The sequence below is a fragment of the Lampetra planeri genome, chromosome 54 (genome assembly GCF_965212315.1).
Source record: "Lampetra planeri chromosome 54, kcLamPlan1.2.h2, whole genome shotgun sequence".
NCBI lineage: Eukaryota > Metazoa > Chordata > Hyperoartia > Petromyzontiformes > Petromyzontidae > Lampetra > Lampetra planeri.
In genome coordinates this window covers 7,340,874-7,364,726 of record NC_136160.1, presented here as the reverse complement: position 1 = coordinate 7,364,726, position 23,853 = coordinate 7,340,874, and the positions used below count along the sequence as shown (strand labels likewise).

General features: G+C 45.9%; 2 protein-coding genes across 4 annotated transcripts in view; both read right to left on the bottom strand.

Moving 5' to 3' along the window:
- Positions 1 to 700: 700 nt before the first annotated feature.
- LOC144735269 (2,4-dienoyl-CoA reductase [(3E)-enoyl-CoA-producing], mitochondrial-like) lies at positions 701 to 17,090 on the bottom strand. Its single transcript, XM_078617780.1, has 10 exons — positions 16,691 to 17,090; positions 12,372 to 12,574; positions 11,353 to 11,410; positions 10,577 to 10,663; positions 7,881 to 8,028; positions 6,822 to 6,921; positions 5,877 to 5,949; positions 4,723 to 4,869; positions 2,199 to 2,261; positions 701 to 1,231 (listed from the first exon to the last, which is right to left on the bottom strand). The coding sequence occupies exons 1-10, from the start codon at positions 16,763 to 16,765 to the stop codon at positions 1,172 to 1,174; spliced, it is 1,014 nt and encodes a 337-aa protein (XP_078473906.1). The 5' UTR covers positions 16,766 to 17,090; the 3' UTR covers positions 701 to 1,171.
- Positions 17,091 to 20,335: 3,245 nt separating this feature from the next.
- Positions 20,336 to 23,853, bottom strand: part of LOC144735249 (NFX1-type zinc finger-containing protein 1-like) — a 41,605-nt gene continuing 38,087 nt past the window's right edge. For all 3 annotated transcript variants that reach the window (XM_078617748.1, XM_078617747.1, XM_078617749.1), the window contains exon 15: positions 20,336 to 23,355. In XM_078617748.1, the coding sequence (XP_078473874.1) occupies positions 22,979 to 23,355 (377 nt within the window). In that variant the 3' untranslated portion in view covers positions 20,336 to 22,978. The remainder of the gene's footprint in view (positions 23,356 to 23,853) is intronic.

Genomic DNA, 23,853 nt, shown 5'->3' with positions numbered 1-23,853 from the left:
GGTAATGACACGGGAGTCGGCCTACAGGGCGAATCGACTCGTGGCCACGGAAATGATCAATAGGGGCGTGGTCAGGTGACGTAAGAGGACAGTAGATCTAGTGGTCAAAGGTCGCTCTCGAGCCAATGAGAATTGAGAATAGGGGCGTGGCCACACCGTAGATAAGGGGAATAGGCGGGAGACTCAGGGCTGCCAAAGTGGGGGTCTCGAATGTGTGACCGAGTGCGAGCACATGCTCCCTCAAATAAACATCTCAAGAACAAGTGCGTCCAAGTCGTCATTACATTGATACTGGCAAAAAAAATCACGTAATATATATGTACATACTAACACTTCGTTTTGCAAAATTCTTTTTAATGTGGCACTTATTGAATAGTTATACAGCTCAGTATTATGATACTTAATTCAAAATAAGCTTCAAACTGCTTAAAGCACAGTACTCCAATAAGCTGTTGTGCACTGCAGATGCTGCATGTACTACATCGCTGGAACTAAAATACAAGAATAACTTCCATGTGTGGGAATTGAACGCAGGCATTGTTGTGCAAGCCACAGTGGGCAGACATGCCTATAAAAACCATGAGATGCCAGAAGATAGGACTCCCCATTAATTGAAATTATATTGCAAGTCAAGTCACTATCAAATAAGGATGGGCAAGATTAAGGTCCATATCCATATATTCCCAAACGGCACAACGGACAACTTGGTTAGTTTTATTGCGATAGTTATATAACGACAGCAGCGCATTTTAAGTCCGATGGAAAAGGAAGTTCACCAACAAGGCATTGTGGGTTTCTCCTTTAATACCGGACAACCTGGACACACATTTCCTTGGCGTAATTTCACAGGCATGATTGTGTTCAGGCTGATTAATGAGAGCCTACTGTTGGCTTATATCCATATCATCTTGCATACAATTTTGAAATTCACATTTTTCTTATAAACAGAAACATTTAAAGGCACTTAACAGTTTTATGGAAAAAAGTCAAAGGCTGAAGTGTCACCATGCTCAAATGAGCCACGCTAGGCGCTGGAAATTCTACAGTTTTGCAGCAAGTGCAACTTAACTTGTTATCGATAAGCGCTCACTCCGTTTGCAGAGGCAGTGCCTGGTTAATTTGTTTCACGACTTCGCTGTGACTTTTGTTTTCCGCGCTGGACGTGTTGGGTTTACGAGCCCTTTGTCTTACGAATCATTGTCTCCATCATGTCCCACTGCTCCTTTGAGACCTGAAAACAACATCGACATCGTCAGTCACCATCTTCGGTGTTCGGATTAGCATGGTTGGTGGCTACGAACGGTATAAAAGAATTTCAACATGCATACAAAAACATTACTGGCTTCTGGCAGTGTGAATCTGGGGGCATCGCGTCACCGTTGCATTAAAACCAAAGCACCTGAGTGTTAAAGCGAGATCTTCACTAAGGGTGCCGCTCCACTTGGCTAATTCATTAACCCCATTGTCAAACTCAAGAAACCTAAGACGGACATCTAATTGCCTTTTAACTATCCCAAGAACAAGAATTGGAATGGGTAACAAAACCTTTGCTGTTGAGTACCAGCGTGTTGTATTGGGTCTGTTGTTGTAATGTTCTTACCCGCCCCTACTGTACATCTGTGAAAAAGAGCTTTATAGCTTATCGGATTCCTTCAATATAAACACTGATATTCTGAACGTTTTGGAACACCCTTGTTCCTTCCTTAACACCGTAAACCTTCCTTGAAAACATATCCTGAAGCAGAAGATTAGCGCTGGATACAACCGCATTTGCGAATATGATTTGTAACTTTCATTGCTACCCGTGTATCGATAGTTAATTTTCAGTTTTATTGAGGGATTGTGTTGTCTTTGTGCGGTCTGGGACTGTTCTTGCTGTTGTTTTGTTGCCTTTCCCAACCTTGGGAATTGATTTACTCATGCCGTTTTAACTTATATACTTTATATATTTTATGTATTTAAGTGATTTGTTTACCTATCCTATTCTTTGCACAAAATCGTGTTTTTGTTTTGTTTTTGTTGTAACTTTCTGACCCACCCCTACTGGACATCTGTGAAAAAGAGCTTCATAGCTCATCGGATTTCTCCAGGATAAATACAGATTCTGATTAAGCAAATAGTCACTGGTCAGTAGGGACCCAAACGTAACGGCTACAGGGCTGGTGCGACGCGACCTACTCGATCTAATCCAGCCGTACCTGTTTGAGACCGTTAAACTCCCCAGCCATCGACACGTACTCTCCTCCATCCAGCCTCACCACCTGCAAGGGAAAAGTGGCATTTGAAGGTGGCGCACGGTAGCGAGTCCAACTTTCTCTTGCTGGAACTAGTGACGTAAATGTGCACGTGTGAACCGCCGCAGAGGCAATCGTTCGCCACAGGAGCTCGCAGAGGCAATCGTTCACCACAGGAGTTCGAGATGGAACAGCGGTCGGTTGGCCGCAACTCTGGCCCCTCTCTGCTCCACTGCCGCGTGCGTGGTGGCCCACATTGTAGTGGCGTTAGTGGTAGCGGTGCGGGTGGTGCATCTGTCGGTCATCTCAGGCAGTTAACCCATTACACATGGGTCTGTCTCGTATCCTGTTGTCAGCAAACCTTAGACACTTCACGTGGCCTCAAAGTGCACCAAGCCTTACACAAGTCCTGTGGTGATGTCACCGCCACTTAGTGGCGAATGGCGGCTATTGTTGATGGTGGTAGTGGTAGGATTATTCAACATCACTTTTGCCAGACACGCTGAGGATAGGCTTGCGGAGCCCCAATCTGGTTTCAGAAAAGGGCGGTCCTGCACAGATGCCATATTTTCTGTCCGTTTGCTACAGCAGAGGTGTAGGGAATTCCAACAAGACCTACATCTCTGCTTTATTGACCTGGTCAAGGCCTATGATACCATCAGTAGGCCTGGGCTCTGGGTTGTTCTTCATTAAGGACCTTCATGATGGTGAGCGGGCCCGGGTAAAACTACGTGGCCGGGAGTCGGAGCCATTCCCTGCTCACCTTGGGATGCAACAGGGATGTCCTCTGGCTCCTATATTATTTAATATCTATTTCGATCACGTAGTTCATGAAGCCTTCGATGGCTGTACCAGAGCAATTTTCATCTGGTACAGATACAATGGGAGGTTTATCGATGCCCAGGTGCGGTCAAGGAATGGCTCCCTATTGGTCAACCATGTTATGTATGCCAATGATCTGGTGATCTTTGGGTCTTTCGGTAAAGGCACATAGATATAAAAATAATAATATCACGATGTTTCGATCGCAACACAAGTAATCGTCGTCGGGTGAAAAATATATCAGGAGAGCTGTTGAGGCAGGAAAAAATATATGGCGGGAGCGCTGCTAAGGTTTGAGATGGGTGTAGCCCAAGGGTCAGTGGGCGGGGCTAGAGATGAAATTTGCATGTAAATGTAAGATCATAGAAATCTTGACAAATGAAGCTGTGGGGGTGGCCATTGTATTGTGAGAGATTAGCATGTCAATGTAAGAAGTTTACTTGTAAATGTAAGATTGGAGAGAGCTCGAAAAGAGCCATCGCCACATGGAGGTGGAAAAGGATGGCAAGCCGCCATTTACTAACACAGCTAAATGTGGCTGTGTTAGTGAATGTAACTCAAAGAGTCGAAAATAACTGCTAACATAAGCAGGTAGGAAGGGAACAACACAGCCAGTTATGACCTAAACTGGTTAATAACGTCCTTCCAATGATTGCTCAGTTTGTACCCATTATCTCGGTTGAAATTGTGTCTGTTTATATATTTGGATGGCTTCATAAACGAATATTTGCTGATAGCCAGTGGATTTGCAGAGTACCTTCGTCTTGGCAAAATAAATTTCGTGTGTGCCCACAGCGTTAAAATAATGATCAGCCACGGCCGAGGTATTGGTCCTACTGTGTTTCAGATCTGCCTTATGTTCACGAACCCGGTCCGAGACATGTCGCTTAGTTTCCCCAATGTAACTGCTGCCGCATACATAGCTTAGTTTGTAGACACCGGGGTATTGCATGTCAGGGATCACATCCTTCACAGATGGGATCAAATCACGAATTTTATGTATGGTGTTGAATCGTACCTGGATCTTGTGTTTTCAACCGCCTCTACGGGGAGGGTTCCCACATAACTATTAGATCTTTCAACAAACTTTGAGACAAGAAGGCTCATCTGATCGAGTCGCGCACATTTCTGAAGAGATGCCGCGACACTAAGGTCATAACGATCGCCTTTACACTCACATCTGCTGCTGACACTTCTCCTAATGCTAAACGGATCTTGTTCAGGGCCAGCCTAGCCCTGATCACAGAGAGATCCTTGAAAGACCTAGACAAAGTCCCATCGGTGAGCTCCAGCAGGCAAGGCTGCGTTGGCTGGGTCATGTAGCCCGCATGCCCAGTCACCGCATGCCTAAACAACTTTTGTTCGGTCGGATAAAGGGGGCTAAATGGGCGCGGCACGGGCTAGAGAAGAGATGGAGTGATGTGGTACAAGAGGATGTGGAGCTGAGTGGATTTGCCAATGACTGGTACCAACGGTGTCAAGATCAGCCTCTGTGGACAAGGCTCGTGAAGAAACGCTACTGGGCAGTTGGAGGTGCGGGGAAAGGACAGCAAACTTAACACAAAAAGCATTTCTAAAGAAATGAGTTTTAAATCTTTAAAAGTGCACAGCTCCAGTTGTTGGTGATAGTGGTAGTGATGGTGGTGGTGGATGTGGTGGCACTCACGGCGCCGCTGGCCCAGCTGGCGTAGTCGCTGCACAGGAAGGTGGCGAGGTTGGCGATCTCCGGCACGGTGCCGAGGCGGCCCACGGGGATCCGATCCAGCATGACCTCCTCGAACATGCCCGAGGGGTCGAGCCGGCTGAACGCGCCCTGCACGGCGGCATCACCACCACCAAAGACAAAGGTCCCCCGTGTAGCCTTAACAGACTGTTGGAGCAAGTGCTGTTAGCGAGTAGCACCTATGAAGGCCGTGACGGCACACGAGGGGGGGTGGGTGGCCAACACCACGCCCGCCCGCCTTTGTCTCCCCAGTGGTGATGTTCACACACCGCACCAGGTACTCATTTGAGGCCGAGTCGACCTCGGGAAGGCCAAGGACCGGTTTATACAATCGTCTGGGGGTTTTGGACACGAGCGGGAATCGAACTTAGGTTGCAGGGTTCGTAGCGCCACCACTCCCCACACACATGTACACACACAAGCAACATACGACATACACAAACATACACATCACCACCAGCAGCAGCTGTAGCAGCAGCTTCATAAAAACCATCGTCATTAATATCATCGGGGTCGTCAGCAGCTCCAAAGCCAACCTTTGGTCATCAATGTCAGTTGGGGTGTTATATTTGTAGCTGTCATCATCAGCAGTAAGTCAATACCATCAATGCCAACACTGCTATATTTTCGTACATGGGCATCGTCGGTTTTATTACCAGCATCACTGATGTCATGAGCACCAAAACCATCATCATCAATATCGTTATCGGCTTATGATTTATAATCTGCATCACTAGCATTACAATCTTTTTATTATTTTCAGCACCATACACGTATGCTCTGATGCTTGACAAAGTGGCACTGCAGTTGAAAAGTGCTTGACTCTAAATCCGGGGGGTAAGGGGGGGGGGCAATTCATGTCGAGGGAAAAAAGTGGTCATCCTACGGAAAAACTGGCCCTCGCCATGGGAACGTGGATTTACCACCAGTGGCTCACGACCATCAAAAGCAATAAGTTGCACCCAATTGATCAGTTGAGTTGGGAGATGCAGGATTGGCATGCATAGCTGTGTTAAGTCGCACATCACTCATTATACCGCGTTGCCTATGTTCTCTCTGAGCCACCGGACTCATCCCCAGAAACCCACACACCTCACCTTGGTTCTGATTGGTCCGGGCTGAATGACATTGAACCGCATGCCATACCTACCCCATTCCGCAGCTAGAGACCTGGAAAAAAAAGGGACGGCATTACAACCCATTCGCAAATTACAATTCCTCGTGACCCGCTCTGAAATCTACCAACTCACACCGTATTTACAGCCTCATGATAGCATTCCTGTCCCTTCTTTCCCCAACACTACCCCTCGACTTAACGTCGCATCCATGTTGTACGATGTTATAAAAAACAATTGCATTTAGACACTTTTTTAAATCCAAATCATCTTAATGAATAGACTTCAGATATGATTTGTGATAGGTACAATACAAAATATGATAATTAGGTTTTAGACAAAACTTCTGCCACAAGGACATCACCTTAAAAATTGCAATGTACCTTCTTACCCGATTGTGATATATTTCACAGGGATATGACCTATTACGGGTACTGTAAGATCCAATCATGTCCGTCCAGTGCTCGCTAAGCTGCATTGGCTTCCAGTTGCCGAACGAATACATTATCAGGTCGCACTCATTACACGCACAAAGTGCTTGCCACGAATGAACCACGATACCTTGCTGATCTCATCAATGAGCATAAACCATCACGCAAACTTCAGTCATCCTTGCAGCAGCTTTTGGCTAGCCATTGAATAAAGACGGTCACGGCATCACGCGCTTTCAGATGCGCTGCTGCGGCCGTCTGGAACGCTCTTCCAATGTTAGGAAGCTACTGGAGCTTAACACTTTTAAATCTATATTGAAAATTAAATTCTTCAGAACTGCTTTGTGGTTTGTTTGTTGTCCTTTCCCCGCACCTCCGATTAGCACGGTTGGTTATGTATGGTGCGAAAGAAGTTCAACATACATATCACACCAGATAATGACCTCTTACAAGAATGTGAGAACACCTCTCACCAGGTCAACATTCCCACACTCACTTGTACATGGCCTCCACTCCAGCCTTGGCCGCTGCACTTGGCACAACAAACCCCGAGCCACTCTCGGCATAAATGGTGGTGATTGCCAGGAACGCAGCACCTGTTCACATGAGCGAGAATTATTTTTATTTCAGCTGACATCTGTCTCATGAGCTTTTTCCATGCAAAAAAAAACTAAAATTATTCCTGGCTCAGCCAGGTAAGTGCTGTAGAAGAGAGCTGAACACGGACGCATCTCTGGGCCTAAAGTGAACATTCCACATTGCTGTGACAGGGGCCACTCCCCTTTGAGCAACCATTGCAAACTTTCCACACAGTGGTACACAGTGTAGCCACCCTGGGGAAATGGATGGCCCAATTGACCCCTGACCACGATTTTAACTTACGGTCTTCTGAATTAAATTTGAGCACTCTAATCTCTAATGCAGGTATCCCTCGATTTACGAAAGGAAGGCGTTCTTTAAAAAACACGAGTACAATAAAATATTGTAAATCTGAATGGCTTTTCCCATTCATGTAATCCAACTCAACTACTAACCTAAATATATACACCTATATCATTTTCCACAATACAATAATAATAATAAAAAACATGAAGATTAAACCGATTGAATAATAATTTAAAAGAAAAAATTTAGCTTTCATGGAAAAAGATCTGACTGTAAAGATGCTGTGGAGGTGTTGCTGTTGCACCGTGGGGACACCGTGAGACTCTGTGGCCGATCGATGCCGCAGCCTCCCAGGTGGCTCTTCTGTGACGATCTCACGGCACGTGGCCGTAGTGAAATTTCATTCACGCGAAAATTAGATTTCGTTAATCGAAAAGTGTCCTTAATTTGTCAATTGTGTTCACGCGAAATGTAAACCAAACGTTCGTAAATCGAGAGATACCTGTACTTGGGGTTAATTTTCTAAAATGTTTGGTTTGGTAGAAGATACCAGCACACAATGGCCTATTGTAGCAAAGCACACCGCACGTTCAACGTCAACTTCATCGTCGTGACCATCATCATCATTTGTCGTCGTCGGCGGCCACAATGGCACAAAAGCAGCGGTCACCTTTGCCGGCCTGGATGAGCCGCTTGCCCAGGTCCAGCGTGACGAAGGCCGAGCCGTTGAGCACGATGTCTGTGATGGCGCGCCACGCGTTGGGGGAGAGACGCTCGCTCGGGGACACAAAGTTTCCCGCCGCGTTGTTGATGATCACCTGCAAGCGCCTCCCATTAGCACGGCTGGCTACGCATGGTGCGAAAGAAATTCAACGTACGTACGTACAAGTAATTAATATGAAGGCAAGAGGGGTAAAGGTGCAACCCTGCAATTGCTCGCTTATGCCACTGCAGCGGAAGGGCCTCCTCTAGAGGGAGCTATAGAGAGGCCTCTTGAGGGAGCTCTCAAGCTCTAGAGCCCCGATAATAAAGGTTTTTTTTGGGCTAGATTGTGTAAATATAAATATGTCAGAATAGGTTTTTCCCATTTTTTCTGGTAACAAAACTGAAACCTTTTTACTAGGAATCATGTCTGCATTAATCAGTTTCAAGGACAATGCATATATTCATCTTCTTGGTTCTTTCGGTAAAGTCACGTGGAAGGGAAGTAATAAAATAATAAAAATAAAACATAATAAAACAAATCTCACGACGTTTCGGCTACAACGCAAGCAGCCGTCTTCAGGTGAAGAATGAGACACTGCCAAGCTAGGAGCTTATATATAAGCTGAGTTGGAGGTGGAAGAAGAAGAGAGCCTTAACAAAAGAATGTGCATATCAAGAGGAATTTAGCATATTCATGGGAAATGCGTAGGAGGTGGGCGGGGGGGTTTCAAAGTCATATTATGCCCATGCATTATGCAGGATCAGCAGCACCAAAGGGAGGGGGGGGGTAGCATTAACAAAGGGAGGGCATGTTAATAGTATGTAGAAGCAATGAAACATGTGAATGGGAAAACGGTGGCAGGAGATCCGCGGCGGAGCAAATAATGCATTCCCTGTGGAGAACACAAGATACACAGTTAATGCCAGTGAGTGGACTGCGGTCTGAAAGTCACCATAAACGTGAACAACAATCAGTTAAGATCCAAAGTGGTTTATTACGTCCTTCCAATGATTGCTGAGCCAGAATCCATCTTCTCGGTTGAAATTGTCTCTGTGTTTGTATATGTGGATCGCCTCATGAACGAATCTCTCATGGTAGCCAGATGGCTTGCAGAGAACCTCTATCTTGGAGAAGGCAATGTCATGTGAACCCACTGAATTGTAACAGTGATCTGCCACGGCTGAGGTGTTTGTCCTACCGTGTTTCAGGTCAGCTTTATGTTCACGGATGCGGTCCGAGACATGTCGTTTGGTTTCTCCAATGTAACTGCTACCACAGAGGCAACTTAGTTTGTAGACGCCAGGGTACTGTATGTCTGGAACCACGTCTTTTACAGACGGAACCAGATCACGGATTTTATGTACTGTGTTGAATCGTACCTGAATCTTGTGTTTAATCAGGATTTTGGAGATCTTTTTTGTGACCCCAGCAATGTAGGGTAAGGTGATGGTTTTGAAAGGCTCCTCAGCAGGATCCTTCTTGACGGTTGGAGTGATGGCCTTGCGGATTGTGTAGTCGGAGTAACCATTAGCCTTAAGAGCTTGGCGTACGTGTTTGAGTTCACTGGCAATGTGTTCCTGGTCGGAGATGCATTGGGCTCTATGGTATAGAGTCTTGATGAGGGAGTTCTTCTGGGATGGATGGTGGTGGGAATCCGGTTTCAGGTAAGCATCCGTATGGGTGGCTTTCCTGTAGACAGAATGGCTCATTGAACCATCAGGTCTCCTTTTAATTAGGACATCCAAAAAGGGTAGCTTGCCATCTTTTTCGACTTCCATGGTGAATCTGATGGCTGGGTGTGCGTTGTAGCCAAAACGTCGTGAGATTTGTTTTATTTTTATTATTTTATTACTTCCCTTCTACGTGACTTTACCGAAAGAACCAAGAAGATGAATCCCTGCAGTCACGAAAGCTTTAAATCGAAAAATGCATATATTGTCAGTGTTTTTTTTTGCATTCTGACCACAAGTCTTGTGGTTAATGCAGACATGATTCCTCTTAAAAAGGTTTCAGTTTTGTTGCCAGAAAAAAGGGGAAAAACCTATTCTTCTATTTTGGTACTGGTAAAGGAGGTCTCATGATATAAATGTGTCATTAAACCCGCCACGACCCGACACAGCCAATTATTATGATTTGTCACGTAAATATTTATATGTACGCAATCTAACTGTAGTGTAGCCATTTATACACCTGCGTGGACAACGGTGGGGGGAATTAAGAAACTTTCCCGTTGTTTCAATTGCCACGCCGGTAGATCAAATCAGCGACCTCTGGATTACAAGTCAAAAACTAAACTAAACTTTCGTATTTTACAGGTAAGGCCCACTTAACCATATAGCTCTTTTCAGAAGTGACCTGGCCACAAATGATGGCTCAACGAAGTGGCTCATTGTCACGTGGACATGTATAGCAGCAAAATACTCTCAACGTGTGACGTTGATTCTAAATGTGGAGGGAAAAACCGGAGGACCCGGAGAAAAATCCACATGACCACGGAGAGAGAAACACCTCAAACTTCAAATATAGAGCAAGCGTCAGGGTCTTAATCAAATCCACAACCTCCTGTATACCAGGCGAGGTAGTTAACATCTCACCACCGTGGCACCCAAACACAGATGAGCGGTGTGCAGTGAGCGCAAAGTGAAGGAGCGACCTCCGACCTGGGGCAGCCCCGCAACCTCCACGGCAGAGTCCACGGCCGCCTTCACTGACGCTGGGTCCCGCACGTCGCACTGCACGGCGTGCACCTAGTCAGGCACAGGGCGCACACCAACATCACCACCGGTACTACTTAGCAGGAGTACCATCACTCCCACAAATACCATGACCATGAAGTAACACTGATATACAGCACAAGCGCCGGGAGCATCTTTAGAACCATCACTACCACTGTTAGAACCACACCGAGTACCATCGCCATCACCAGAACCAGCACGATTAGCACTACCACTTGCAGCACCACCACATTACCATAATCACGAGTACGATCAGCACAAGCACCCCCACAAGCACAGATAGCGCGACCACCAGCGCACCACGATGTGCACCACAATCTTGAATCGTAACCACCACAAACACAATTATAACAGACCAAAAACGCATAGTTGGAGACATTCAGCAAATTGGTGATAATAAAAACGTTGATTATGAATAAAAGAAACTTTTTATTTTACTAAGTCCCACTGAGCTATAAAGATGTTTTTTCAGAAGCAACCTGGCCACAAATTATAGCTCAATAAAGTGGCTTATCATGTGGAAATGTCTACTCTAAATGCATTTTAAAATAAAACTGTCATTACAGAATGTTACATTGTTGTAATATATTACAATAGCACTAATATCACTAGTCCTGTAGAAACACACATCTCATTCTCAAGGATGGCTGATCACCCATCACATTTCATTGTGGTGTGTAGAGGACTCATTTGTCGAGCACCTTGTTTCCCGTCTCGGCCGTGATCTCTGCTGCCGTCTGCTGCAGAACGTCCAGTTTCCTGGGTACAAAAAACAAAGCAGCACTCTAGGGGACCGTATAGTACAGCTAGTAGGTTATCCATCACATCCGGGCGACGCTGCAGTCAAGAGTGTTTAAGTCAAAATGGAAGGGACGCGAGTTCAAATCCTAGTCAAGGTTTGCAAGATTGCATTTGGTGTTGAAACATCGGCAGGAATGTATGTACTTATGCAATTGTACTTATAAATCTTCTTGGTTCTTTCGGTAAAGTCACGTAGAAGGGAGATAATAAAATAATAAAACACAATAAAATAATACAATTCTCACGACGTTTCGGCCACAACGCAAGCAGCTGTCCTCAGGTGAAGAACAGGTCTGTCGGAAAGACTGTCTGTCGGAAAGACCTGTTCTTCACCCAAGGACGGCTGCTTGCGTTGTGGCCGAAACGTCGTGAGAATTGTATTATTTTATTATGTGTTATTTTTATTATTTTATTATTTCCCTTCTACGTGACTTTACCGAAAGAACCAAGAAGATGAATCCCTGCAGTCACTAAAGCTTTAAATTGTACTTATAAACTTTGTGACTTGCTTAGCTTTCCTATACTTTGCACTGCCATCTGTTTTTGTATTGTTTGCAGTTGTAACTTTCTGACTCGCCCCGACTGGACATCTGTGGAAGAGAGTTTGATAGCTCATTTTATTCTTCTAGTCGAAATAAATATTCTGATTCTGACTTGGCTCACCATCCATTTAGAGTAGATAAAATAAGTACGATCTTTGGGAAGTCAACAGTCACCCGACGGAGATGATGGCTCTTGCCATGGAAATGCAGACATTCCACCACCGGTTCAAGAGCTACGAATAAGATGATTGTTGCTCAATGCTCATGTGAGCAGTGAGCCACTTTCACTCAAGACTACGACTTAAATTTCCGCAAGAAAAGGCAGCGTTAGTCAGAGGCGTATTCAAGGACGGACGGACGGTGGTGAAGGCGACCACCTGCTGGCGATGACGCACTGAGCTCCAAGGGCAGACAGCATGGACACCATGCCCCGGCCCAGCCCCGTGCCACCACCCGTCACAAACGCTACTTTGCCGGCGAAGGTTCCAGGGGGCAGCATGGGCGCTGCCTGCGCCAGGAAGTGAGAGGCGTGAGGCCTCGACTTGTCATCGCTTGCGCGTCTCCGCGGCTCGACCAAGCCCTGAGGACACAATGGAGGGATCGGTGCGGCTTTGCCAACATGCCGCGTGATGGCAGCAACGACCCGCGCGCGGTCGCTCATATGTCCTTTTCCGCTGTACAAGCGAGACGAGCCGGGGCTGTGCCGACCCGGCTTTGCCATGTGTGGCTCATGGAGGCATCAGATTACTCGTTATATATTTCAGAACACATGCCGCCCCTGATGTCACACGTAAGTGTACTGGTTTGGCAAACATGATTGACCCTGCTCTTGGCCCTGCTAGGCCCAGAGTCAGATGCCTTGTGAGGCCAGAGTTGTTTTATGGTACGGTTCTGTCTAGATTTGAAGCTTTCGTGACTGCAGGAATCCACTCTTTGGTTATTTCGGTAAAGTCACGTAGGTTTAAAATAAAATAAATATGCTTCTGGTTCCACTTGGCTCAGCAAATTGCAAATGACTCTCAAAGATTTGTTTTGGAGGAGGGTGGAGGGAGCAGCTGCCCCTTGTACCCTGTTTCCTCTCAAAAGTCCAAACATTATAAGACAAAACCCACTTGAAGGGCATCATTTATACCTGCAATCGTGGTAACTGTTGTTTTCTTCCTATAACAGGTTGTTAGGTATTTAGGTCAGCGTGAACAAGCCTCCGTTTCAAAGTCGGTGAAATGTCAATGTATCAACTCACCATTTGAACATTATGGCAGGAACCCAGGGTCCCATAAGCCCCCGGCTCTGGTATAAATATTATATTATAATGTACACAAAAACTTTGCTCTTTTTAAATCCTTTATATTAACTTCACTTGCTTGCTTGCGCGCTTACGACTGTGCAAATCTTTCGGTCGTTTTTTAACCCACTTCCCGTGATCCAATCGAGCTGACATTTTGCACACAGGCTCGTTGTGCGTGACAATTTATTTTCGTGAAATTTTTTGTTCCAAAATTTTCCACTTTTTAGGAATTTTTTTTTTTCATATTTAATTTAAAATACCAATGTGATCAAAATGAAACTCTTACTCAAGAAAAACAGAAATGAATAATAAAATAAAACCGATGCCACGCATATAAAGGATTTATAGTGAAAAACTTTGTTTTTACGGGTTAATTTTTTCACCAATGGGTTTGAAGGATGGTGGAAAGTGTTGTCTTGTTAAACTATGCCTTTAAAACTGAAACTACTTACCTGCAGTACCTCTATTTAAATACACTATCGACATTTTTTATACAACCCTCTGTCAATCATCGTGTTTCTCAGTGTGGATTCGTGAACACACTTTGTAAACAATACATAAAATAGTAAGCGTTTTCAATGCGCTGTTCATATTGTAACAAGCGTTTATACCAATGTTACTCTACAGAGTAGTGGGTCACCGCCAGAGGCGTAGCTAGGGGGGGGCAGGGGGGTACATATGTCTCCGGGCGCCAAGGTAAAGGAGCGCCAAAATGAGGCTTACAACGTTACATTATAACTTATTGCGGCGGGCGCGGCAGCCTGAAATTACTGCACAAATCTACACCTCAACCTAAAAGTTTATATATCCCGCCACACACAGCCTACATGTCATGTAATTACATTTTGGTACGCGCGCCTATTAAGAACTTACATGGAAGAACGTCCCAAACAACAGACAGGCGCAGTCTTTCAGCCTTAGTCACTGGCCTGTTTTTTGGTGGCGGAAACTACGACGCGTTATGAAGAGCGTATTTTATCGACTTCAACAGGAGATGTCAACACGGTTTTTACGACTAAAAGACTTGAACACAAAATTTGGATTTCTGCTGGACGTCAAAACTCTTCTATCCGACACAGATGTCGATGCAATTCGTCGAAATTGCACAGATTTTGGAAATTTCTATGACACCGACATCAATGGCCACGAACTTTTCACAGAAATTGGAGATTGCAAAATGCTGCTCAGTAACCGGAATGAAGTTCTACCAGAAACTCCTTTGGATCTTCTTGGTTTTATTGTGTTTTATGGAGACGACATATTTCCGAATTTGCGAATTTCACTGCAAATTTTATTAATAGCAGTTTCAATTGCAAGCTGTGAGCGGTCGTTCAGAAAATTTAAACTCATTTTGTCGTATTTGCGTGCTGAAAGAGAAACATTGGAAAAAACAGATTTTGATTACGTGATTGACCAGTTTGCGACAGTGAAATCAAGAAAAATGTATCTTTTGTAGACTATGTCAACCAGTCTACGACAGTGACTGAGTGAGCCATGTAATATAATTTCTATACATTTGCTTCTTTAAATACAATGTTTCATTAAAATTTAAATTGTTATTCCTTATTCGATGTAAGAGTAAAATGTGATTAAACGGGGGGGAGGGGGGCGCCAATTTTATTGTTCGTCCCCGGGCGCAAAATATCCAAGCTACGCCTCTGGTCACCGCTCCTCTTATCCGCATTGATACGAGCTGTATGTGGGGACTATGGCTTAACCGCAAAAAAAAATCTGTACAGATGTATACGGACAAGAGAAGTATTATCAAACAGGAGGACTTAACGGTGCAACGCATCTCATCTGTTCTGCAGGTAATAGGCTTGTCATCGATTGATTCTGGCTGCAGACATTGGTAGGTTACAAATAATAATGAAGATAAGAGAGCAGTTTCACCGTATTATGCATACCGTGGTGACAAATAAAGGACTTAAGTCATGTAGGCAGTAGTAATAGGTTTTTACCCTTTCAACTGGTACAACAACTGACACATTTATACAAGGCATCATGTTTGCAATAACCACAACAAAAGCAGTCAAAATGCAAACAAAAATAAACAACTCTGATGATGATCATGATATGCACTGTCCTTGAAGTTGATTGGTCCACACCCGAGACAGCTTTTCTTAGAGCCTAGTCTCCATTGGTGTTGGACCAGATGACGCCAAAGGGCGTACAACTCAAAGACAATGCACTATCAGAGTATTGAGAGCTCGGGGTAAGCATTTACACTGAGACCTCCTTTACCAATGGCAAAATATAGTAATAGGTGTTTACCCTTTCAACTCATGTAGGCAGTTTGAGCAGCTTTGAACAAGACTTATGATCCTGCCCGTACCTGAGCATGGAGTGCATTCGCTTGTTCAGCTCTTCTGCGCATTCGTCCTCGCTGCTGCGCTTGGACACGACACAACAGAATGATCCGCGCCAGGCGGGTCGAGCCGTTTATGTGCGCGGAGGGACGGAGTCGCTAAAAATAAATAAATTACGATTTAGACTTCCGTTTATTCGGAACCCCAGGGTCCCGCCATAAAGTTCATTTGTTCCCATTGCAACGAACGGATGTAGTTGGGGACACAACAATTAACGTTCACTTTACAATTTCTCAAACAAAAACATTCGGGCAACATTCGAACCCAAGTGAGGGCAATCCGGCCAAATGAAATCGCAATGTCTCGGCTCAAACTTGGGAAGGTGTTCATCTCCACTGGCAGCCCTCATTCAGGGGTGGAAATTCCACATTCCCGTGGTAGGGACCGGCAACCCTTGCTGATCCTCTAGGACTGTGGTTGTTTACCTGGGGTGGCACGCACCCCTTTGGGAGTGCGAGATGCCCTTGGGCAGATTTTTTTAGAAGGTAAATAATCTAAAACATAAATGAGGCACGTAAGTACTACTACTTTGTTTTATCAAACCCCATGTACGCATTAACATGATACATGCTTTACCGATTGACAACCCAAGGGGTGCAAGGCTGCAGGCAGTGAAGGTTAATTTTAACTTTCGTGATTGCAGGAATTATTATTTGGTTCTTTCGGTTAAGTCACGTCTAAAGATAAAATAATAAATTAAATTAAATAATAGAATACGACGTTTCGATTGCAACACAAGCAATCATCAGGTATAATGAAATAGCGACATAATATCTAACCAGAAAACTATAGACAGACATATTAGCAGACAGATATCACCAAGATACATAGCGAGAGCAACACAGGTAACAGAGAGGGGTGATCGTCTCTGTGGGGTGGCCTTAAATAGACAGAGGGGGGGGCGGAGGCAGAGAGAGGGGGGTTAGAGAAAAAATTAGCATATCAATGAGTGGTCAACAGACCACTCATTGATTGAGAAAAAATTAGCATATCAATGAGTTGCGAGCGACGGCGGGAGACGTCGGGTTGGGCCTTGTACCTGTTGCCTTGACAACAGAGGCGCGCCTCGCCTGGCGAGCGAGGCCCGCAGCAGCAGGAGGGGGGAAGAAGCCATGGCGGGCGCGGGCGAGGGCGACGAGCGGACTCCTTGCTGCCGCTGATGTTGTTGTTGTTGCTGCTGCTGATGTTGTTGTTGTTGCTGCTACTGATGTTGTTGTTGCTGCTACTGATGATGTTAATGCTGCTGTTGTTGCTGCTGATGTCGCCGCTGTTGCTACTGCTGTCGCCGATGTTGTTGCTGCTATCGCCGATGTTGCTGCTGCTATCGCCGATGTTGCTGCTGCTATCGCCGATGTTGCTGCTGCTATCGCCGATGTTGCTGCTGCTGCTGTCGCAGGGGGTTTTATTTAACGCGGCGCCGCGACCTGCACGGAGACTCCGCCCACGCACGTGGCCACCCAATGGGCGCGATCGCCTCGCGCGTGGGCGGGGGGTCGTGAGCCAGACGATGGCGTTGTTATGGACACGCGCTGTGAAGAAGGGCCATTGCCCGAAACGTCGTTTCTTATGTATCCCCCCCCCTTTTTTGAAGCCACCGTGGTTTTAACGACAGCGATGCGTTTGTTTTTGTTATAGTGTATCATAGCTGTCAACCCCTTAGGGGCCGTCCATAAATTACGTCACGCGATTTTGGACGATTTTTGACCCCCCCCTCGTCGCACGGCGTCACAAAAAGTCAGACCCCCCCCTCAAATATGACGTCACAAAGCTCTGCCCCCCCCCCCCCCAAAATATAAAACATGCTTCAAATCGCTTTAAACTATTGTTATTGTAGTGCGTATTTATTGTGGCGCTGCACTCTGATGTTGTAGGAGAAAACATTTATCAAAAATTATATTTAATTAAGTAGAACGTGTTGTCTATATTTATTTAAAGTTGCGCATTTTGATGTGACGTCACATTTCTCAACCCCTTCGTCACACATCGTCAAAAATGTCTGACCCCCCCCCCCCTAGGTGCGTGACGTCATTTATGGACGGCCCCTTTCTCCGTGGTTTGCTTCCGTCTGTGAGCCAGCACGTGCGTCTGTGTGCAGCACGTGAAAGTATTAGCAGCAGTACACTGGTACACAAAAAAAATCCGAAATTATTTAGTTTATCGTGATTCGCAACCGCGGTCAGAAACTCTTGCGGAGTGGAGGTGGTGGTGCTTCAAAATCAGTTCTCGTGATGTTAAAGCAGTTGGAAGACGAACGTTTATACTGGTAAGAACCTCCTGGTTACACCAGCCCACAGGGGATTATTGTGTCCGTCCGTCGTGCAGGGAGGGGCTGGGTGGGGAGGGTGGGGCTGGGTGGGGAGGGGAGGGTGGGGAAGGGCTGGGTGGGGAGGAGAGGGTGGGGAAGGGCTGGGTGGGGAGGGGCTGGGTGGGGGTGGGTGGGGTGGGGCTGGTCACCCCGTGGTGCCCTTATAAAACTCAACGTTTAACCTACTCACGCCGGCTTGTGCCCGCCCTCACAGTCGCCGCCGTTGACCCTAGCCATTGACCGAGCAACCCTGCGCAGGAATGTGTTATGAGCGGCTGAACACGAAGCTTCACAGTCTGTTGTCGTATAGCCAGGGCCGGATTAAGGTTCTTGTAGGCCCTGGGCACTTTTCTTTCGTAGGCCTTCAGTGATAACTTTCGACAGCTGCTACTGCTGCCCATGTCACGACTACCGTCTATGCCACTCGCTTGGTTCACGCGTAGCACAACAACAACGCCGCCGCTTGTCTTCCCTTGCACCGCTCTCTATTGAGAATGAGATTGTGCGAAATTTTTTTTAAAGATGTTATTGATCATTTTCCAATGAAAGAATCTCTAAAAGTTCATCTCCGGCGTTAATTTCTCTCATCTTATGAACAAAAAAAACATTGACATGACTGCCTCTTTGTATAGACATACACTGTGCTCATCCTTGTGTAGCGTCGGAAATGCACATCGTATCCCGTCCGTATATACACTTACCTGCAGTTGCGGGCACAGGCCCATAGGGGGTGCCACCCTGAGCTGGGGAAGGTCAGGGAGAGCCAGACCATTGCGGGGGCGGGTTCTCCCCCCGCCCAGACCCCAGGTGAGGGGTTGGGGGGTTCTTCCAGAGTCCCCTGGAAGGTTCCAGAGAGGGGGCGGTACCGGGGGCGGGGAGTCCCCGGGAGGTAGATAAAAGGGGCACCTCAAGCACAACTCGGGGCAGTGTTCTGAAGACGAAGAAAGAAGACCAGCCTAGCTCGGACCCTGGGACCCGACGTCCTTGTAAGGGCCGGGGCCGAGCGCAGACCAGTGGTCAAGACCCGTACCTTGGCTGGGTCGGGTCAGTTCGGGCACAGATAGCCGGAGGGCTCAGGGCCCGGTTAACCCAGTGTGAGGCCACGCTAGCCATAGATAGTGGGAGTTAAGGGGAGTCTTGTTATTAAAGTTTATAAATAAACCGTGTTGCCTCTAAGACGGCGTCTCCAGTCTCCGTGGAACCCACTACACTTGCTATATATATTTGTTCAAGAAAGTATCTTGCTTAAACAAAAATCATCCAAACAACACCTTAAAGCACGGCCAACATTTTTTTCGAAGGCCCTTTAAGTTTTCCGTAGGCCCTGGACACAGTGGCGACTTGTTGCCGCTTGGCCTGCGTTTTGGCAGCAACCCAGTCCTGAGGACGATCGATAAAAAAAATTGCCTGCCCCGGACCCAAAACAAACCACCAATCAATATTTACCTCAGTAGACTCAAACTTAGCGACAGGGTCGATTAAAGACTGACAAAACAGATTTATATTTTTTGTTATTTTAGACTTTTATGAGAACCGGTTTGTGAAGCTGCGTCAGTGTGCAGTATCGCCAGCACGTCCATATGTATTCTCGTGTTGTGTCCTCGTGTCTGTATGTGTACGTATGCGTGTTCGTGTCTGTATATTTCTGTGTTTTTAATGTATTGCACTGTGTACAGTATTGTGCGGTACAGCCAAGTGTGACTGTATAGTGTGTAGTAGCGTGGTGTACGGTTTGTATAGCTTGGCGTAATAAAGGGCGTACAGTGGCTGTGTCTATGATACAGGTTGCGTGTAGGCCTTGATACTTGGCGATACAGGCTGTTTGTGTAAGTGTTGCAAGCTGTGTGTGTGGGGGGTTGTGTGTATAGCTAGGTTAGTGTGCAAAGGGCTGGTAACCCCTCGACCTGGCACTTCTACAAAGCAGCACGGTAGAAACATCGACATAATCTCGTGCTGGAGACCTCAGGGGACAGGCATTTAAGACACCTTCTGGTCAAACTCCATCTGGCAGGGCCAGACTGAACCCCTTCCGACTCTCGTTGCTTAAGAGAGGCTGCCACTCCTCTGTTGGGAGATGGACCGGTACCGCCTGGCTCACTGTGGAATACAGGAGGCCCGGTGGACCGGTTCTGGCTCTATAGTCATCATGAGGGGTGGACAGTTCCCCACTCGGGGCAGGAAACTGCCAAACAACTTGGAGTGGCACTTCTTTTGAACAAAAGACTCGAGTGTGGTCACCATCGAACAAAAAGATCACGACATCGTGCACTTTCAGATGCGCTCCTGTGGCTGTCTGGAATGGTCTTCCTTCCGACATTAGGAAGTCATTGGAACTATGCACTTTTAAATCTAGATGGAAAACTACACTTTTTGGAACTGCTTTTAGTGTTTATTTTATTGTCCTTCCCCCGCACCTCTGATCAGCACAGTTGGCTACGTACGGTACGAAAAGAGGTTCAACATACATGCATAGTTATAGTATACGGTGCACATACAGTATGCATATATTAAGTGACACTAATAGGCTCAATGTGAGATTTAACAATTTTATTAAACCCTTCTTGGTTCTTTCGGTAAAGTCACGTAGAAGGGAAGTAATAAAATAATAAAAATAAAACATAATAAAATAATATAATATAATATTTGATTTTATTATGTTTTAGTTTTATTTTTATTATTTTATTCCCTTCTACGTGACTTTACCGAAAGAACCAAGAAGATGAATCCCTGCAGTCACGAAAGCTTTAAATCGAAATTTATTAAACCCGTTCGCGAACTGTGGATTTCCCGGTTGGTCTGTGTGTTGCGTTTGCACAGTAGTGCATGGCGGAAGCTTTAACAGAAGAAATTCCTCGACACGCAGACCCGTCCGGAAAAAAACAACCCGGAAAAGCATTTGGGATTAAAATCAGCTACGAAAACCTACGGGGTTAAATTTTTTTAGCAAACAATGGAATAATATAACCCCAAAAAGCGCAACATCTCCGAAGGCACTGACGTCAATTTGCTTTGAACAAGTGCGAGCTCAGGGGTCGGCAACCTGCAACTCCGGAGCCGCATGCGGTTCTTCAAGGACTGCTGTGCGGCTCTTGAAATATTTAGTTTTTTTTTTTACCAAATTGGGAAAAAAATTGCCCTTATTATTTTGGTTACAGACCCCTGTACCATCGCTGGTCGAGTTACTGCAAAATAATGCAATATAACAGCGCGTACATTCGTCATCGGCATCTGCGCCATTTGCATAGCCACCACGAAGGCGCCCACGTTTTACGGATGGGTAAAGTTTGCCAGTACGGGGGGTGATGTTGCTCTGCGGTTTCACCAAATAACGTAAATGTGCAGCTAAATTTGTAAAAATGTGCCCATTACGCATGGCCTGACTCTGTTCCGAACAAAAACACCACCAAGGGGTCTTTAAGGCACCCTCTGAAGCAGCTGGCCATGTACTTTTCAGTTATTTCACATTTTTTGGCTGTTTTGCTATTCCAGTCCTCTGTAGCCATGATACCATTTCCCTCAACACAGCACAGAAAGTGTGAGATTAACAACACCACACTCCCGCATGCCAACAAGCCCTTTTTCTTAACGTCATAAAATGTGCATTTTAAACACTAGGCAAGCAACACTTCATTGATAAAGCACAGTTTTACAAACACGTAAAATGTGTTATAATTTATCACAGGTGACAAATAATAACGCCACTTGTGAAAGATCCTTTTTAAAATATAAAACTAAACTAAATTATTTGTATTTTATCAGATAAGGCACACCGAGCTATGTAGCTCTTTTTCAGAAGCAACTTGGCAACAAATAATAGCCCAACAAAGTGGTTTACATCATGGGACCTCCTTTGCCAGTACCAAAATATACTAATCGGATTTTTCCCCTTTTTTCTGGCAACAAAACTGACACCTTTTGCAAGGAATCATGCTTACATTAACTACAATACTTGCAGTCAAATGCAAACAAAAAACAATACTCTGATAATTTATGCATTGTCTTTGAAACGGATTGGTCCACACCAGAGATAACTTTCTTTAGAGCCGGCAGCCCGTTACCTGCCCGGGTCATGCTGTGTAGTATTCCCTGAGTGTTAGTGAGATTAGGAACGGTGATCACCACCCTGCGTATAATGCTCCAGTTGGTTGTTATGCATTAATAAAGTGTTGCCTCCAAGTTGAGCGTGCACTTCAGTCAAACCCACTATAATCTGACTGGTACTCATTTTCTCACTGCTCTCAACTTACTTCTTTTCTGAAGCAGCCCAAAAACTGACGAATGTCACTGCCACCCTTCCAATTGCTCATGATGACACTCACTGTGAATGGAAGCTGAATGTTATAAAACTGCTTGCACTTTAATCAAAGAAACACATAAGCAAGTACAGCTATACACTATACTATACGAATATGCAATAAATGAAAGCTACTGTCTACAAATGTATATTACACATGCAGCGAAACATAAATGATTGACACTTTACTCCAACTTCACGTGGGCTTTCTGACAAATATAGCGTAATAAAGACATTAACGTTAGTTGAATACGCCCGTGAGCGCCATTGTTGGTCGCTGGGTGAATGTGTGGCTAATTAACTTTCTAAGTAATTTACTTAGCTATGATAGCTGACATTAGTGATGGTTGATTGGCAATCGGAAATTGGCCCGTTTTCACTAAAAACGTTTGTTTCCACTCGATAGTGATGTAGCCTACGTAACACTCATTACATTCTAGTTTTCCACTTTTTAATACATTTTAAAGGAATGAAATGGAGAGACAGTACAGTGTTTGACATTGATTGTACCTACCCACAGCAGTCGAGCATCGGCTTCAATATATTGGGGGGGATATTTTTAGCATATTTGAATATTGGGGGGGATGTGTTCCCACCAAAATACATTTTAATTACGGCCTTTACGCTGTACGCTGTACGACCACAACGAACACACATCGGCGAGTTTACCCGACCCCCCTACCTCCCGTACGCCGGCTCTACACCGCAGTTCCTGGGCCCGTGACGCGTCACAGAAAATCGGGCAGCTGGTCGTAGTTGAACATGTTGTTGGCGGTGTTTGACCAGGCGGCGTGCCGCGCGCCATCCATCTCTGTGGCGACCGCGTTGCCGGCCTGCAGGCTGTGGTGCTCCCCGCCAATTTGCTCGCCGCACTCGGGGCACGTTCCTTTCTGCATGGCGCCGCCGCACTCGCCGATAGCGTACACGTGGCCGCGGGGGCACTTGTACCAGTGGCCTGGCTTCAGGCCGATGGCCTTCACGATGGACGCGCGCTCCGAGTCCGAGATGCCGAGGCCGCTCTTGGGAAGCTCCTCCTGGAGGCTCTCGGCGAGCCGGCGCACCTCCTTCTCCTGCTCGGGCCCGAACCTCCGCTTGTTCGTGAGAGCTAGGCGTGCGCACAGCAGAGGGATGGAATGATCGGGCACTCCGGTTAGATCGCTCACGTAGGCGTTCGCGGTTGTGCTGTATGACATATCTCCGGGGTCCTCCGGTATTTCCTTCTGCATTTAGAATCAGCATGCGTGTAGATTATTTGGCTGCTATACATTTCCACGCGATAAGCCACTTCGTTGAGGTATAATTTGTGATGGCCAGGTCGCTTCGGAAAAAGAGCTATAGAGCTCAGTCGGGTTTACCTGGTGAAATAAAAAATATAGTCAAAATATATTGGTCCGACATGCTGGGAACTTCATCGACAACTGAAGTGAAGAAGCTCCCGGCACGCGGAGCAAAGCGTCAGACATCACCACAACACATGGTTAGCTCTGCATTTCATTCGCAGAGCTGGAATGTAGCCAAATTAACTCGCAAAACCAAACATGTGATTAGCTCTTTTTGATGACAGTAAGAGAAGGTGATGATGATGGCGATGACAACAACAAAG

Coding starts and splice junctions, on each gene's coding strand:
- LOC144735269 (XM_078617780.1), bottom strand. CDS start 16,765: ATGGCTTCTTCCCCCCTCCTGCTGCTGCGGGCCTCGCTCGCCAGGCGA. Junction 5,950..6,821: donor GGAGTGGAGGCCATGTACAA/GTGAGTGTGGGA, acceptor TTTTTTTTCCAG/GTCTCTAGCTGCGGAATGGG. Junction 2,262..4,722: donor CCAGCTGGGCCAGCGGCGCC/GTGAGTGCCACC, acceptor TTTCCCTTGCAG/GTGGTGAGGCTGGATGGAGG.